Genomic DNA, 16016 nt, shown 5'->3' with positions numbered 1-16016 from the left:
GGGCTGCCATTTCCTTCTCCAGTGCATGAAAGTGAAAAGTGAAAGTGAAGTCACTGAGTCGTGTCCAACTCTCAGCGACCCCATGGACCGCAGCCCACCAGGCTCCTCCGTCCATGGGATTTTCCAGGCAAGAGTACTGTGAATCTATTAAAAATTATTGAATAATATACTTTGAAATGGTTTAAATGGTGAATTTTTTCTTGTCTGAATTTTACCTTAATTTAAAAAAAAGTTTTACATAGAGTGAGTCTTTGGAAAAAAATTTAAACAAGTCTTTATTTTTTGAAGATATAAAGATAACAAAATATCCTGGAATAGGATTTGCTTGTAAACTATTTCAGGGTGGAAGAGAGGAAACAAAATTCATCATGACTTGATTACTGAAGCTAGATGATGGGGACATGAGTATTTGTTACTGTTCTATTTCTGTATTTGTTTGAAATTTTCTAAGCCCAGTCTTTTAAAAGTTTTAAAATACCCATCAATTCTATTCCTAAGTATATACCCAGGAGGAATTAAAGTTTACGACCACACAATGATATGTACCCAAATGCTCACAGCAGCTTTATTCATAACAATCAAAACCTGGAAAACCTATAAATAGTCCAAATGTAAATGTCCATCAATAAGTGAATAGACAAACTCTGGTTCATTCATATAATGGAATACTACTCGGTAATAATATAAATGAACTTCTAAATACATGCAACAACATGGATGCAAACACTGAGTGAATCAAGTCCTATATGAAAGATTACATATTGTATACTTTCAATTATATGATATTCTAGAACTTGCAAAATCAATCTATAGTTTTAGAAGTCAGGTTAGTGATTCCCTTTGTGGGGCAGTGAGTGGGAAGGAGCACACAAAGATCTTCTGGGAGGGCTGGAAGTGTTCTTTCAATATTTCTCCGTCTATCTAAGTGCTGCTGATGTATCCTCTTTTATATACGAGAGCATGCTCAGTCACTCAGTCGAGTCCAACTTTAGCGAGTCGTAGCCCGCCAGGCTCCTCTGTCCATAGGATTGTCTAGGCAAGAATACTGGAGTGGGTTGCCATTGCCTACTCCGGGGATCTTCCCCACCCAGGGAATGAACCCGAGTCTTCTGTGTCTCCTGCACTGACAGGCAGATTCTTTACCACTGAGCCACCTGGGAAGCCCCTTCTTTTCAGTATAAATACTAACAACCATATATCATTAAGCCTGATCCATGCTGTGCACCTCAGCACTTATGCCCTGGCATTGGCCCTGCCCATGGAAGACACCTACACGTGCAGAGCCCAATCCTGGAAGCCTCTCCCGTCAGTGCACCTTCTGGTGCATCTTCAGGTGGACTCTCTGACTGAAGCCCTTCCCACATATAGCACAGGGGTAGGGCTTCTCCCCTGTGTGCACCCTCTGGTGCCTCTTGAGGGCTGAGTGATGCCTGAAGTCCCTGCCACAAGCCGCACATCTGTAGGGCCGCTCACCCGTGTGGACTCTCCGGTGGATACCCAGGTCCTTGCTCCAGCTGAAGCATTTCCCACAGGCCTCGCACCGGAATGGCCTCTCTCCCGTGTGAACACGCTGGTGCAGGTAGAGGTTGGCTCTCTGGCTGAAGCCCCGGCCACATGTGTCGCACAGATAGGCCTTGTCTCCTGCATGGCCCTGCTGGTGTCGAGCCAGTGCAGAGCGTGAGGTGAAGCGCCTGTCACATACCTCACAGGCGTGGGGCTTCCTTCCTGTGTGGACACTCTGGTGGATCTGCAGGGCTGCCCTGCGGCTGAAGTCCTTTCCACACTCACGGCAGCTGAAGGGTTTCTCACCTGTGTGGATGCGCTGGTGGATGGAGAGGTTGGAGCTGCGGCTGAAGTCCTTCCCACACACACTGCATCTGTAGGGCTTCTCACCTGTGTGCACTCGCCGATGGATGGACAAGTTTGAGCTCCGGCTGAAGTCCTTCCCACATTCCTCACACGTGTGAGGTTTCTTTCCCATGTGCTCCTTCTTGTGCCTTCTCAGAGCAGATCCTGAGTGGAAGACTCCAGAATATTCCATACATCGGTAGGGCTCATCTCCTGGGAGGAGCACAGGAAGGTTAAGGTTCGCTGTCCTTTCACTGAAGGCTTTTCCACACCCGGCATATGGAGAAGGCGTCTCTCCAATATGGGTATGCTGGTGAATTAGAAGGTTTCTGAGCTGGCTGAAGTCTTGGCCATGCTGGGGACAGTTATAGAGTTTTTCTCCTGGAGATACTGGCCAAGACAGGATCCCACATTCTCATCCCTGACTCCTGGGACAAAGGAAATTAGATGATGAAAGTGAGCAGCGGGGGCTTCCCTGGTGGTCCAGTGGTTAAGAATTAACCCTGCAGTGCAGGGGACATGGGTTTGATCCCTGGTCTGGGAAGATCCCATGTGCTGCAGAACAACTAAGCCCTTGCACCACAACTACTGAGCCCATACTCTAGAGCTGGCAAGCTGCAACTACTGGCTTGCATGCCTAGAGCCTGGGCTCTGCAACAAGAGAAGCAACTGCAGTGAGAAGCTTGTACACCACTACTAGAGAGCAGTCCTCACCTGCCACAACTAGAGAAAGCCAGTGTATAGCAACAAAGATCTCACACAGCCAATAAATAGATAACAAATAAAATATATATATTAAGGGGAAAAAAAAGAAAGTGAGCGGTGGTTTTGTCTAAGGCTGCACGGTGGTCCTGAATACTCAGGCAGTAGTGGTCGGGCAAAGAAACTCACTGAATAAAGAAGTGCTGCTGCTGGTCTCTGTTTTTCTTACTTTACATCTTCCATTTCTGCTTCAAAGGTATGGGGAAGATCATTGAGAACCTTTCCTTAGTAGTTGATGTTCAGTCACTAAGTTGGGTCCAGCTCTTTGTGACCCCATGACTGGCAGTATGCCAGGCTTCCCTGTCCTTCCACCATCTCCCACAGTTTGCTCAAGGTCATGTACATTGAGCCATCCAACCATTTCATCCTCTATCACCCCGTTCTCCTCTTGCCCTCAATCTTCCCCAGCCTCAGGGTCTTTTCTAATGAGTCAGCTCTTCGCATCAGGTAGCCAAAGTATTGGCGCTTCAGCTTCACCATCATCCTTCCCATGAATATTCAGGGTTGATTTCCTTTAGAACTGATTGATCTCCTTGCTGTCCAAGGGACTTTCAAGAGTCTTCTCCAGCAAAACTTGAAAGCATCAGTTTTTCAGCGCTCAGCCTTCTTAATCGTCCAACTCTTACATCCATACATGACTACTGGAAAAACCATAGCTTTGACTATAGGGACCTTTGTCAGCAAAGTGATATCTTTGCTTTTTAATACACTGTCTAGGTTTGTCAGAGCTTTTTCTTAGTTAAGGAAACTTAATGTTACTAGAAACACCAAGTCAAATTCCATGAGCTACAAAGGGGTTAATGCTGTCAAAGCACAGTTATCAATAAGTTAAAAATAGAACTTTCATACAAATATGGAGTGAACATCTGTCAAAAGTATTTGTTGTTAATATATTTATTTATTTGCATCAGGTCTTAGTTATGGCATGTGAACTCCTAGTTGTGGCATGTGGGATCCAGTTCCCCAACCAGGGACTAAACCTGGGCCCCACCCCTGCATTGAGAGCACAAAGTCTTAGCCACTGGACCACCAGGGAAGTCTCTGTCAAAAGTTATAATGAGGAACCAATAAGATGGTAAGTTTGGTTCCAAAGGCATTTTGGAATTTAGGCATTTAATGCTTAAAATATATATATATTTTTTTTACCTCCAATCAAGTAAATATTTAATATTTTCAATTAAATTATTGGCATAAAGAGTCAAATAATACATATTTTTAAAGTTACTACCCACCCCTTTGTGGATTCATAGGATTATTAATGGCATTTTCTCCTGGCTGACTGGTACTCACCTGAATAAGAGCCTCTTGGTATTGTTTCTTCCATCCACACAACATCTTGTTCAAAATGGAAAATCATTTCTGGTTCAGACAGCAGATGCCCTGCTTGAGAGAAAAGACATGTTGATTAGGGCAATGTGGTATGGACAAGGACCCTCCCACAAGTCAAATCTTATCTTCTGGTATTCGTAAAAGGTGAACACAACATTGGGAAAGGTGAATAAAACCGTTAGGCATCAAAACCACATTTTATATTTATGTATATTTTATATATATATATACATACACACATATATATACACACACATACACACACACACACACACACACAGAGGCATGCAAACTCAGTGGCTCAGTCATGGCCAACTCTTTGTGACCTCATGGACTGTAACCCACCAGGCTCCTCTCTCCGTGGGATTTTCCCAGGAAGAATATTGGAGCGGGGTGCCATGCCCTTCTCCGGGGATCTTCCTGACCCAGGGATCGAACCTGAGTCTCTTGTGGCTCCTGCACTGGCTGGCGGATTCTTTATCACTGAGCCACCTGGAAATCCCATATATATATATATATACACACACACACATACATATATAAATATATATACACAAAAACACATAAATAAACAAATAAATATATATTTTGCTTCTCAAAACAAAAAATTGTTCTAGGAGTTCCAGGGAACTTCAGTGAAGAGGCCTATTTGTAATTTGTGTGTGTGCTAACTTGCTTCAGTTGTGTTCAACTCTTTGCGACCCTATGGAACCATAGCCCATCAAGCTCCTCTGTCCATGGGATTATGCCCTCCTCCAGGAGATCTTCCCAACCCAGAGATCGAACCTGCATCTCTTACATCTCCTGCATTGGCAGGTGGGTTCTTTACCATTAGCGCCACGTGGAAAGCCCTATTAGCAATATACAACAGTAATAATTCTCAATGGGTTGAACAGACAGTAATGATTCTGTGCCCAAATTTGATATCCAGGTATCAAACCCAGGTCTCCTGCACTGCAGGCAGATTCTTTACCATCTGAGCCACCAGGGAAGCCCTGTCTTATCTCTTTAGTCTCCTTTAATTTGGATAGGAACTGGCCTCTCTCGCCTTCATCTCAGGTATCTTTATGCTTTCTCAAATCTGATACCCACTACCATAAGGGATCAGGAATATGTGTACCACTAAATGCAAATCCCCTCAGGATTTATTCCATACAACTGAACGAGCAGGAGACCAGGTGGGTTCTGGAAGATGTGATTCTCACCCAAGGAGATGAGATTCCCAAAGTTCTCCAACATCACTTCTCGGTATAGGTGCCTCTGAGAAGGGTCCAGATGCTCCCACTCCTCCTCGGTAAAGTCGACAGCCACATCCTTGAATGTCACTAGCTCCTAAAAGAACAAACATGGTTATCCTCAGGTATACCTATCCCCACAGAGGAATGCAGCTGACGAGCACCAATGAATACCGACATCTATATGTGGTCCTGGCACTCTCCAGGATCCTGAATCAGACTCACTTAGGTACACAACCATGTATCTCTGTATTATGTAGAATAGGGGGCCCCAATCTCTGAGATCTAATGCCTGATTATCTGAGGTGGAGCTGATGTAATAATAAGAGAAATAAAGTACAATAAATGTAATGTTGCTTGAACCATCTTAAAATCATCCCCCACCCTCACCCCGTATCGGTCCATGGAAAAACTGTCTTCCATGAAATGGGTCTCTGGTGCCAAAAAGACTGGGGACTGCTTATATAGAACATGGAAAAAATACAAGAGGCAGATTTAACAAAAAGAAAAAACAAAACTCTTCAGCCCTTAAAGTTTCTCTGGTAAGAAGAGTCAATTTCAACCAGAGTACATGAAAGGCTATAAAATTCCAGAGGTGCTATCCACACAACAAATCTCAATTTTGAGATTTACTCAGGGAAGGGTCCGGAGAAAGAATCTAGGGTAGATTGGGGCCATGAGGGCAGGTACCCTGGAGAAAGCCAGGTACTAGCCTTGTGGGATGGTTAAAATGTGAATAGAGGAAAGTGGGGAATTCCAGCTGGCAAGAAAAAGGAGTGGACAGTCGTGTGAGAAGGAGCAAGTCAAAGATCTAAAATAAGGACTCTGGTTAATGAGAAACGTTATCTAGGAAACCTCCCTTTGATGATTACATACTGACAACATTTATTTTGGACTCCGAATCCCTACTTACACATCCACAGTAGAAAGATATACAAACTCTTGGTACAGTCGCATGAAGGATTAATATTCAGTAGCAGTTCCCAAAGTGTGGTTCAGGGACCCATGAGGATTGCCAAGCTCCTGTCAGTGGTGTCTGTACAGTTAGTATTATTTTCAATAATAAATTCTAAGATATTATTTGGCTTATCCACTATCATTCTCTTACAGTTAAAGAGGAGAATTTTTCAGAGGCTACATGATGTACAGTCTTGCAACAAAGAAACTGAGGAAGCAGATATAAGATTACCGCTGTTTTCTATTAAGGCAGACATTAAAGATGTTAGCAAAAATATAAAACATTTCCATTCGTTAAATTTTTTTTTTGTTTGGAAAATAAGGTTTTTTTTTAATGTGATATTAACTATAATGGATTAATTTTTGAATGGATTAATAAATACTTTAAAGTTTTGTTAGTTTGAACTTCTGATCTGATAATATTGATAACCCACATAACAAAAGCCACTTCCAAAAGTGTAAAGAGGTCCTGATACAAAAAAGCTTTGGAAATTACTGCTCTACAAGAAATGAAAATAAACTATATATACATGAAATAACACAGATCAATCTCACAACAAATACTGAGAAAAGACAGGCACAGAAGAGTACTGTATGTATCCAGCTTCTATTTTAAAAGTTCAAAATCATACTACAGTATGAAAAGTCAGAATAGTGGCTATCATTATGGGAAGCAGGGGTTTTTCTCTAGGGAGGGGTTTGTTCAGAGCATAAAATGAAGACACAGAATGGCTATGAGGGGAAATCAAGGATGGTGCAAGGATCAGACAACAGAAGGGTGTCACACCGCAGCAGCCTGGTCTCTGGTCCATTTTTGGCCTACATGTTAAGCCTGCCAAATAAAGAATAAGGAAAAGAGGATTTGCAAAGGGCTATTAAGTCATGAGGTGGGGATGATGGGAGCACACAGGGGCAAGCAGAGTGTCAAGCCAGACTACATGGTCCTTTGCGCAAAGCTGAAGCACTAAAAAACAGGTGATTCTGGGTAAAAAATCCAGAAATCCTTCTTTGAACCGCCTTCTTCTTCTCTGAAATAGTTATCTCCTGTATACCATACAGATATATATATATATATACATATATATATATATATTTTTTTTTTGGAGAGGTGAGTTGTTTTTTATGTTGTTTCTGTTCACAAATTATTTCTCATTTAGGTTAAATAACCAGTGAACCATCATGAACCCTAAGTATACCAGTTGTTGAGTTTTGAAAAAAGAATACTCCTGTGTAACTCACATACCAATCATGACATAGATCATTTCCATCACTCCAGAAAGTTCCCTTGTGTTGTTTGCTCCTAGTTGATTCCCTGCCCTGACTCACTGCTCTCAACAACCAATGATCTGCTGTCACTGCAGATTAATCCAGCCTGTTCTAGAATTTCATATAAATGGAACTGATATCGACCAGGATTCTTGGCCTTTCCCAATCAACAGAAAATGACAAGAGGTTAGACAAGAAGTTCAAGCAAGGCCTTATTGGGTTCCTGGCAGCAGCAGAGAATAAAAGCAAGTAAAGCCTTCCCTTGCTCGCTCACTGGCTCCCTCCCTGAGCTGGTTCCTTATACAGGATGAGAGTAGGGGTGTGTCCAGTGGTTGGGCAGAAGGAATGGCTTAGGTGTTCTGTCTACGCCTTTTTGATGCTGTGTGCAAGGGGCATGTGTAAGACCTGCTTTTGCTCCCAACACCCTGGTTTTGCTCCAAGCTCTTCAGAGCTGGCAGTTGGGGTTTTTGGCCCTTTTTGATCTTTTGTCCAGAATTTGCCCCAACTGTGTATGCACAGTTATTGCAGTTATTTTTAGTCTCTTATATTTTCTTAGCATTTTGTTGCTCAAGGAGACATCTGTCCAGGTGTAAGCCTTGTGCAGCACTGGAGCAAAGCGCCCCAGGTCCCACCCTGTCTCAGAAGCACACAGCACATATCTGGCTTATCTTTTACCTGACATTTTATCTGGCATATCTTTCATATCTGGCTTCTCTTTCTCAGCCTAATGCTTTTGATATTTATTCAAGTTGTTACATGTATCAGCAGTTTGTTCTTTTTTTTTTTTTTCAACTGAGTAGTTCTTAATTATATGGATTAAGACATTTTGTTTATCTACTTATCAGTTGATGGTTATTTCTGGTTTGGGGCTATTATAAACAAAGTTGCTAATAGTCATATACAGTTTTTTTTAAAATAGATTTTTATTTATTTTTGGCTGTGCTGGGTCTTCATTGCTGCATGTAGGCTCTTGTCTAGTTGCAGTGTGCAGACTTCTCATTGTGGAGGCTTCTTTTGGTGCAGAGCACAGGCTCTAGGGCTCATGCGCTTGAGTAGGTGCAATAGTTGCAGTTCCCAGGCTCTAGAGCACAAGCTCAACAGTTGTGGCGTACAGCTTTGGTTGCTCCATGGCACGTAGGATTTTCCCAGACAAGGAGGCGAAGCTGTGTCTCCTGCATTGGCAGGCAGATTCTTTACCACTGAGCCACCAGGGAAGCCCCTAGTCACATACAGATTTTTGTGTGGACACATATTTTCATTTCCTCTGGGTAAATACCATGGGATTTCTGGGTCAATGCTAAGTGTGTGCTTAATTATATAAGAAACTCTAAAACTGTTTTCCAAAGTATATTATACTATTTTACACTCCTACCTGCAATGCTCAGACATCTTGAGAAACTGGAGTAACATATGTCTAGCTCAGAGCCAGCACAATATATGTGTTGTATTGCTCTCCTCCCCCTAACACTCCCAAAATGAGGTATGTGGGTGATATTTTCAGGGAGAGAAGGCAGACTCTAATTTACCTGTAATCTGGGCATTTCCTCCTCTTCCTGAAGAAGGACAGAGTCTTCAGAAGGCAGTGCTGGGTAAAAAGAAAAAAGCTGTGAAAAATGAACTTGGCTCACTGAAATAGACCAGTATCTTAGTTACCAAGAAGGGAGAAGGGGGCATGTTATACTCAGTTGGTGACACTGGTTCTCGTTTACCATTACCTGACACACCCTCCCCTAGAAAGAGTTTTCCTCTTTGTACTTTCACAGATAGCCTTTCAACCCTGACACTTTCTCCCCAGCCCCTCAAACACTCACTGAATACCTACTATGTGCTTCAGCAGTGATTTAACTCTCACCTTTCTCCTTAGCCTCTGAGGTCATTCCAGCTTCAACGTGGTCCCACATCCTGCCCGCCCTGTTAGGAAGGGAATCCCCGCAGCCCAGTGGCTCTGCTGGTGGAATCTCTCTTCAGCCTCTCCAAGCTCCACCTGGAACATCCAGAGGGAGTTTCAGGAGGTGTTGTCTCCACGAAAGATGGAACTCCTGCATGTGGGGGGCCTCCTGCGGCCTTCATGCTCAGGTAGCTGTTTTGTTCCTGTAGGCAGGAGAGGAGATGTCCCAGCAGCCCAGACTTCAGGCTAGGGCCTGGACATCTCTATTTAAGTGAGGATGCTGTTAATGAACTAAAGTATAGTTAAGGTGATAAACATTTACTAAGCATCCACTGTGTACAAGGCATGCCCCTACTTTGCAGGGGTACCCGGCTCTGACTTTCTTAGGACTGTAGCTTCACGGGTTGATCCAGTCACATGGCAGCAAATGCTGCCACCTCCGTGAAGATTTCCTGAAAACTTCCCACTGTGGGATGCATGCGTGCATGCTCAGTCAGTCATGTCCAACTCTTTGTGTCACTGTGGACTGTAGCCCACCAGATTCTTCTGTCCATGAAATTCTCCAGGCAATAATACTGGAGAGGGTTGCCATTTTCTCCCGCAGGGGATCTTTCTGACCCAAGGATCAAACCAGTGTCTCCTGCATCTCCTGCATTGGCAGGCGGATTCTTTACCGCTGCACCACCTGGGAAGCCCCACTTTGGGATGTTAGTTGCTCAGTTGTGTCTGACTTCTCAGAACCCCATGGACTGTAGTCCGCCAGACTCCTCTGTCCATGGGAATTCCCAGATGAAAATACTGGAGTGGGTTGCCCATTCCTTCTCAGAGGATCTTCCTGACCCAGGGATAGAACCAGGGTTTCCTGCATTGCAGGCAGATTCTTTACCACGTGAGCCACCAGAGAAGCCTTTTGGGATACAGATCTATAATTCTCAAAAGGCAAACTTGTGAAATTCTTGAATTTCTTTTTTGTTGTTGTTGTTATCAGATCAATAAATGTTTCAAAATCTGAAAACCTTCTCGTTAGAGAAGCTGTGGGAAAATGATCAGTCTTTTATGCTGTTAGAATGTAAGTAGGTACAGTTTTCTGGAGAAGAGCAATTTGACTGCGTCCATCAAATGGAGGGGGGCAGGTAGGGTCAGGAAGCACGGTTATGAAAGTGAACAAGGAAACTTAAGGAGGTGATAAGATATATTGGTCATCTTGACTGAGATGATGGTTTCATGAGTGTATTGAAATGTCAAAATATATAAAATTGAACACTTTAAATACATGTAGTTTATCATGTGTCTGCACTCAGAAGGGCTTTGCAGAGATGTAGCCAGGCCTGTGACTCACATGTCACGTGTGATACCAAACTCGCAACTGGAATACCTCCACCTTTTACACCTGGAACCGTAACTTCCACTAAGACAAGAAAGGACATACAACTCCCCTTCGGCCCTCACTGGTCAAGAGTGTGGAGAATTCTCTTTTGCAGATAACTAGGGAGGTGATTGAGGGCTTCCCCAATGACTCAGTGGGTAAAGAATCTGCCTGCAATGCAGGAGACACAGGAGATGCAGATTTGATCCTTGGGTTGAGACGATCTCCTGGAGGAGAGCATGGCCAGAGCATTTCCAGTGTTTTTGCCTGAAGAATCCCCTAGACTGAGGAGCCCGGTCGGACACAACTGATCGACTAAGCATGCACACATGGAAGTGACCATAGGTGTGACCTTCCTGGCTTCACTACCCCAGAGGCAAGTACCCAGGGGAACGTCATTTAACTCCAAAGCATCTGGGAGCTTAGAGAAGCTGCTGACCACTTTGAGCTCAGGAGTTTCTCAGATGCAAAGTGGCAGCAAGCCTTTGGCAATCCACAGAGGGCCTGGCTGGAGAAGAGCCCATCCTGGTGTCCAAGACAATCTGCCCATCCCTCTGATAACAGATCCCTAGGCTCACTTATAGAAAAAGCCCACTGAGGGACTTTTCTGGTGGTCCAGTGGCTAAGACTCTGTGCTCTCAATGCAGGGGGCTCAGGTTCGATCCCTGGTCAGAGAACTAGATCCCATATGCCACAACTAAGAGCTCTGATGACGCAACTAAAGATCTCACATGACACAAGTAAGATCCAAGATCATGCGTGTAGCGGCTAAAACCCAGCGCAGCCAAATTAAAATAATTTTTTTTAAGACGTGTTAAAAAATAAAAGCCCATTGAATCAGAGACAAAGGTGGTTTCACAGGAGCACCTACAACAAAAGTGAGGATACAAGATTTTGGCCCCACTTCCTCAAAGTCCAAGTTATCTCCAAAATAAGAGACACAAGAACATACTGTTACCATAAACACCAAATCTCACGATGTCCCTGTTGGCTTAGATAGTAAGAATCTGCCAGGAACACAGGAGACCCAGGTTCAATCCCTGGGTCGGGAAGATCCCCTGGAGAAGAGAATGGCTACCCACTCTCTTCTGGAGAATTCCATGGATAGAGGAACCTAGTGGACTACAGTCCATGGGGTGGCACAAGTCGAACACGACGAGCGACTAACACTTTCTTGACCCCTACTACATCTCAAACCAAGGGGCACTTCCTAACTCCTCTCCACAGCTCCACACATCTAGCTGCCCTCATAAACACCTAAGAACTTACAGCCCCATAAGCCTCCCCTCTGGACTAAGAATGCTGCCTGCCATATCAGTAAACAAAGGATGTTGTGGCCAGCTAGTCAGCAGCCACTGCAGCCAGCCCCAACTGTGCACCCTGACCGGAATCAAGCCGGAGACAGGCACATTTACCCTACATAGTTAAGGTGTATATCAAAGGAATGACTTCAGGGAGCTCAGACTCCTGCACTTCCTCATACAAAGAAAATCGCTTAGTTCATTAACTTTAGCTGTCCTTTTTTTTTCTAATTATCAGTAATCGTTTCTTGTTCTAACTACCTGGGTTTTCTCACAAAACCCCTATAATCCTGGCTCCTCCTTAGCTCTTCAGAGCAGTCCCTCAGAGCCACCTGAGAAAGGCCACCAGATAAAACATAAACTTTTAGGTTGTGCGTTTTTTTCCCAGTCAACACTCTCAAAAGCCCTTCCCCACCAACCTGGGGTTGCAAAGCCCCAGCTGCCTCGCCAACCAAATGCCCAGCATAGGCTGTCTCCCAGATGCAAGGAACCCTGCCCTCCAGCCCCTCAACCCATGGATGCCGGCAGGCCACCAACCTCGGGACCACGTCGTAGCGATTCAATAAAACCAAGATGCTCCCTGCGTCGCCCGTCAAACCCCGCGACTCCCGGACCTTCGGTTTTCGCCTTCCCCTTTCGCACGATCCGGGGACCTTCGGCTATTCGCGCTGCATTCAGCCAGTAAAATTGGGGGACTCACCTCTCTAGGCCTGGAGGTCTTGGGCATGGAGGCCGCCACAGGGCCTTCACCAGCCTTCGTTCCACGCAATGAGCCCGATACACCCGCACCGCCGACCCAGAAGGCCCAGACGATGGGGTCTGGGCTCAAGCGAGCGCGGAGGCCTGGCGGCTGGACCACATCTCCCAGAAGCCCCTGCGCAGGCCGGGAAGCTCTCCAAGCCCCGCCCCAAGGCGCGATCCCGGAGAGGCGAGGCCAGCGCAGGTGAGCTCCGGTTCTCACCTTGAAACAGCTAGCTTGCGAGGGCTGGGCGTACAAACACAAAACCAGACAAGCGCCTCGTCCTATTGTCTACAAGCAGAAATAACAGAACACCTGTAATTTCTCGATTCAGGCATAACTGTGTTTAAACTTATATGCGTGCAGTGCTGTGTCATTTCAATCGTGCAGGACTCTTTGCGACCCTATGGACTGTAGCTTGCCAGGCTCCTCTGTCCACGGAATTCTCCAGGCAAGAATATCGTAGTGGGTTGCCATGCCCTCCTCCAGGGGATCTTCCCGATCCAGAAATCGAACCCACCTCTCTTGCCTCTCCTGAGTTGGCAGGCGGGTTCTTTACCACTAGGACCAGCCAGGAGGCTCTTAAGCTTATATCCTTTCATATAAATATTTGTCCTCTTTGTTGTCGCTAAGTCCCGACTGACTCTCTGAGACCGCATGAACTGCAGCATGCCAGGCTTCCCTGTCCTTCACTATTTTTCTTCTTAACCTGCTTTTAAAATCATACATATTGAACATTGTGTTATTCCACAATGTTTTGTAAATTCTACATGCCATCTATGTAATTAATGCATTATCTCACTTTTGTTGGGTTGTTTCAAATTACTAGTATTGCAGCCACCACTGCTTATGTTTGTGATTGACTCAAAAGCAGGGAACCGGCAGGGAATGGGCAAAGCTTTATACTGAAAAAAAGGGAAGGCTTCAGGAGTATTTTGATCGGAGAGGTGGGCCAACTACAAAAAGTGCAACTTTTGTGGTTGGTTTGGAGGTGGTGGTTTGGTTTTCTCTGGTTGGTTCTGAGTTGGAAGCAGAGGCAGAAGATAGAGAAGCTAGCAGTTATTGACCAAGTCCTGAGAGTTCTGCACTGATTGCTGCCAAGTTTGTAGTTTGGTTTTCTGGTTTCTGCAGATTTTGTGGGTCAGAGTTCTATCGTAATATACAATCTGGCATTGTCTGTTTGTATATCTGTTCTTTCAACTTTAGTGGTTTCAAGTAACAGCATTTATTATCTTTCATGGTTTTTCTGGGTCAGGAATTCAGAAACAGCCTAGCTGGACAGTTCTGGCTCAGACTTTTCTTGATGGCTAAACCTGGAACAGTGTGAAGTTCTAGGAGCAACTGGAAGCTGGCTGGACATCTCTTACTTCATGTAATCTCAAGGGTTTGTCCATGTGATTTTTCTGTGTGGGCTAGTTTGAGCTCCTTAACAGCATGGTGTTAGTGTTAGTCGGTCAGTCGTGCCCGACTCTTTGTGACCCCATGGACTGCAGTCCACCAGACTCCTCTGTCCATGAGATTTTCCAGGCAAGGATACTGGAGTGGGTTGCTATTTCCTTCTCCAAGGGATCTTCCCAATCCAGGGATTGAACCCAGGTATCCTGCACTGCAGGCAGATTCTTTACCAACTGAGCTACACAGACATCTTACACTGCAGCTCAAAATCCTGAGAAAGATCCAGATGGAAGATGAATCACCTCTTATGGCTAGTCTCAGAATCACAGAGCATCATTTCCCCTGTACTTACAGTTTTAAAAGCCCATCCAGATTCAAAGGGAAAGAACATGCACTCCACTTCCTGATGGGAAAATAACAAGGTCCTGGAAGACCATGTGGAAACAAAAATATAGTTATGGCAATTTTTGGAAAATACAATTTGCCATGAACTGCAAAGAGATCAAAACAGAGAAAGTAGTTTTAATTTCACTCTGCTATGAAGACTGGATATTTATATTGTTGTTCAGTCTCTAAGGCATGTCTGACTCTTTGCGACCCCATGGACTACAACATGCCAGGCTTCCCTGTCCTTCACTATCTCCCAGAGTTTGCTCAGACTCATGTCCATTGTGTTGATAATGCCATCCAACCATCTCATCCTCTGTTGCCTCCTTCTCCTCCTGCCCTCAATCTTTCCTAGCATCAGGGTCTTTTCCAATGAGTTGGCTCTTCTCATCAGGTGGCCAAAGTATTGGCTCTTCAACATCAGCATCAGTACTTCCAATGAATATTCAGAGTTGATTTCCTTTAGGATTGACTGGTTTGATCTCCTTGCTGCCCAAGGGACTCTCAAGAGTCTTCTCCAGCACCATAATTGGAAAGCATCAATTCTTCGGTGCCCAGCCTTCTTTATGTCCAACTCTCACATCTGTACATGACTACTGGAAAAACCATAGCTTTGACTATACAGACCTTTGTCGGCAAAGTGATGTCTCACCTTTTTAATACACTATCTAGATTTATCATTGGAGCAGGAAATGGCAACCCACACTACTATTCTTGCCTGGGAAATTCCATGGACAGAGGAACCTGGCAGGCTACAGTTCATGGGGTCGCAGAGTCAGACACGACTGAGCAACTAACACAAAACACAGGTTTATCATAGCTTTTCTTCCAAAGAGCAAGCTTCTTTTAATTTCATGGCTGCAGTCACTGTTTAGTGATTTTGGAGCCCAAGAAAATAAAATCTGCCACAGTTTCCATTTTGTCCTCATCTATTTGCCATGAAGTGATAGGACCGGATGCCATGATTATAGTTTTATGAACACTGAGTTTTAAGCTATATTTTTCACTCTCCTCTTATACCTTCATCAAGAGGATATTTATATTAGTGAGCTGAAATTATCTGTAGTAAGTAGGAGTGATCAAAAAAAAATCATGATCAAATTTTAAGAGGATCAGAGAAGACCTAGCTCCACTGAGCATGTTTAAGGTGATAATGAGAGTGAATTTCCTGGTGGTCCATTGGTTAGGATGCCACGCTGTCAAGAGCTCAGGTTCAGTCCCTAGTAAGGGAACTAATATCCTGCAAGCTGTGTGGTGTGGCCAAAACAAACAAACAAACAAAAAATGACAATGTAAGACAAAAATGAAGCTGTCTTCCTTTACCCTCCTTGAGTATTAGGTTCAAAGTGATAATAATTGATAAAGATTATTCTGCACAATTAAGAGTATTAGGGCTGAGACTAACTCAGACTGAGAATTTGTCTCGGTGAAAAGAGCAGGACTAACTTAGAGACTTTCTACAGGATCCAATATTACAGACATGGAAAACTCCTAACCCCAAATGCTTTAACTACATACAATAATCTCCTAAACTTAACTTCTT

The 16016-nt window shown here is 44.3% G+C and overlaps 1 protein-coding gene across 4 annotated transcripts; it reads right to left on the bottom strand.

Moving 5' to 3' along the window:
* On the bottom strand, nt 540-13136 carry LOC102168757 (zinc finger protein 239). 4 transcript variants are annotated; one of them, XM_013971194.2, is made up of 6 exons: nt 12653-13136; nt 9250-9488; nt 8924-8982; nt 5145-5271; nt 3901-3993; nt 540-2061 (listed from the first exon to the last, which is right to left on the bottom strand). In XM_013971194.2, the coding sequence occupies exons 2-6, from the start codon at nt 9296-9298 to the stop codon at nt 1307-1309; spliced, it is 1083 nt and encodes a 360-aa protein (XP_013826648.1). In that variant the 5' UTR covers nt 9299-9488; nt 12653-13136; the 3' UTR covers nt 540-1306. The 4 variants fall into 4 exon arrangements, with proteins under 4 accessions (XP_013826648.1, XP_013826649.1, XP_017918861.1 ...); XM_013971195.2 differs by having other exon boundaries at nt 9250-9381; XM_018063372.1 differs by having other exon boundaries at nt 3901-3990; nt 12653-13134.

Source organism: Capra hircus, chromosome 18, assembly GCF_001704415.2.
Source record: "Capra hircus breed San Clemente chromosome 18, ASM170441v1, whole genome shotgun sequence".
Taxonomy (NCBI): domain Eukaryota; kingdom Metazoa; phylum Chordata; class Mammalia; order Artiodactyla; family Bovidae; genus Capra; species Capra hircus.
This window is presented reverse-complemented; position numbering and strand designations above follow the sequence as displayed.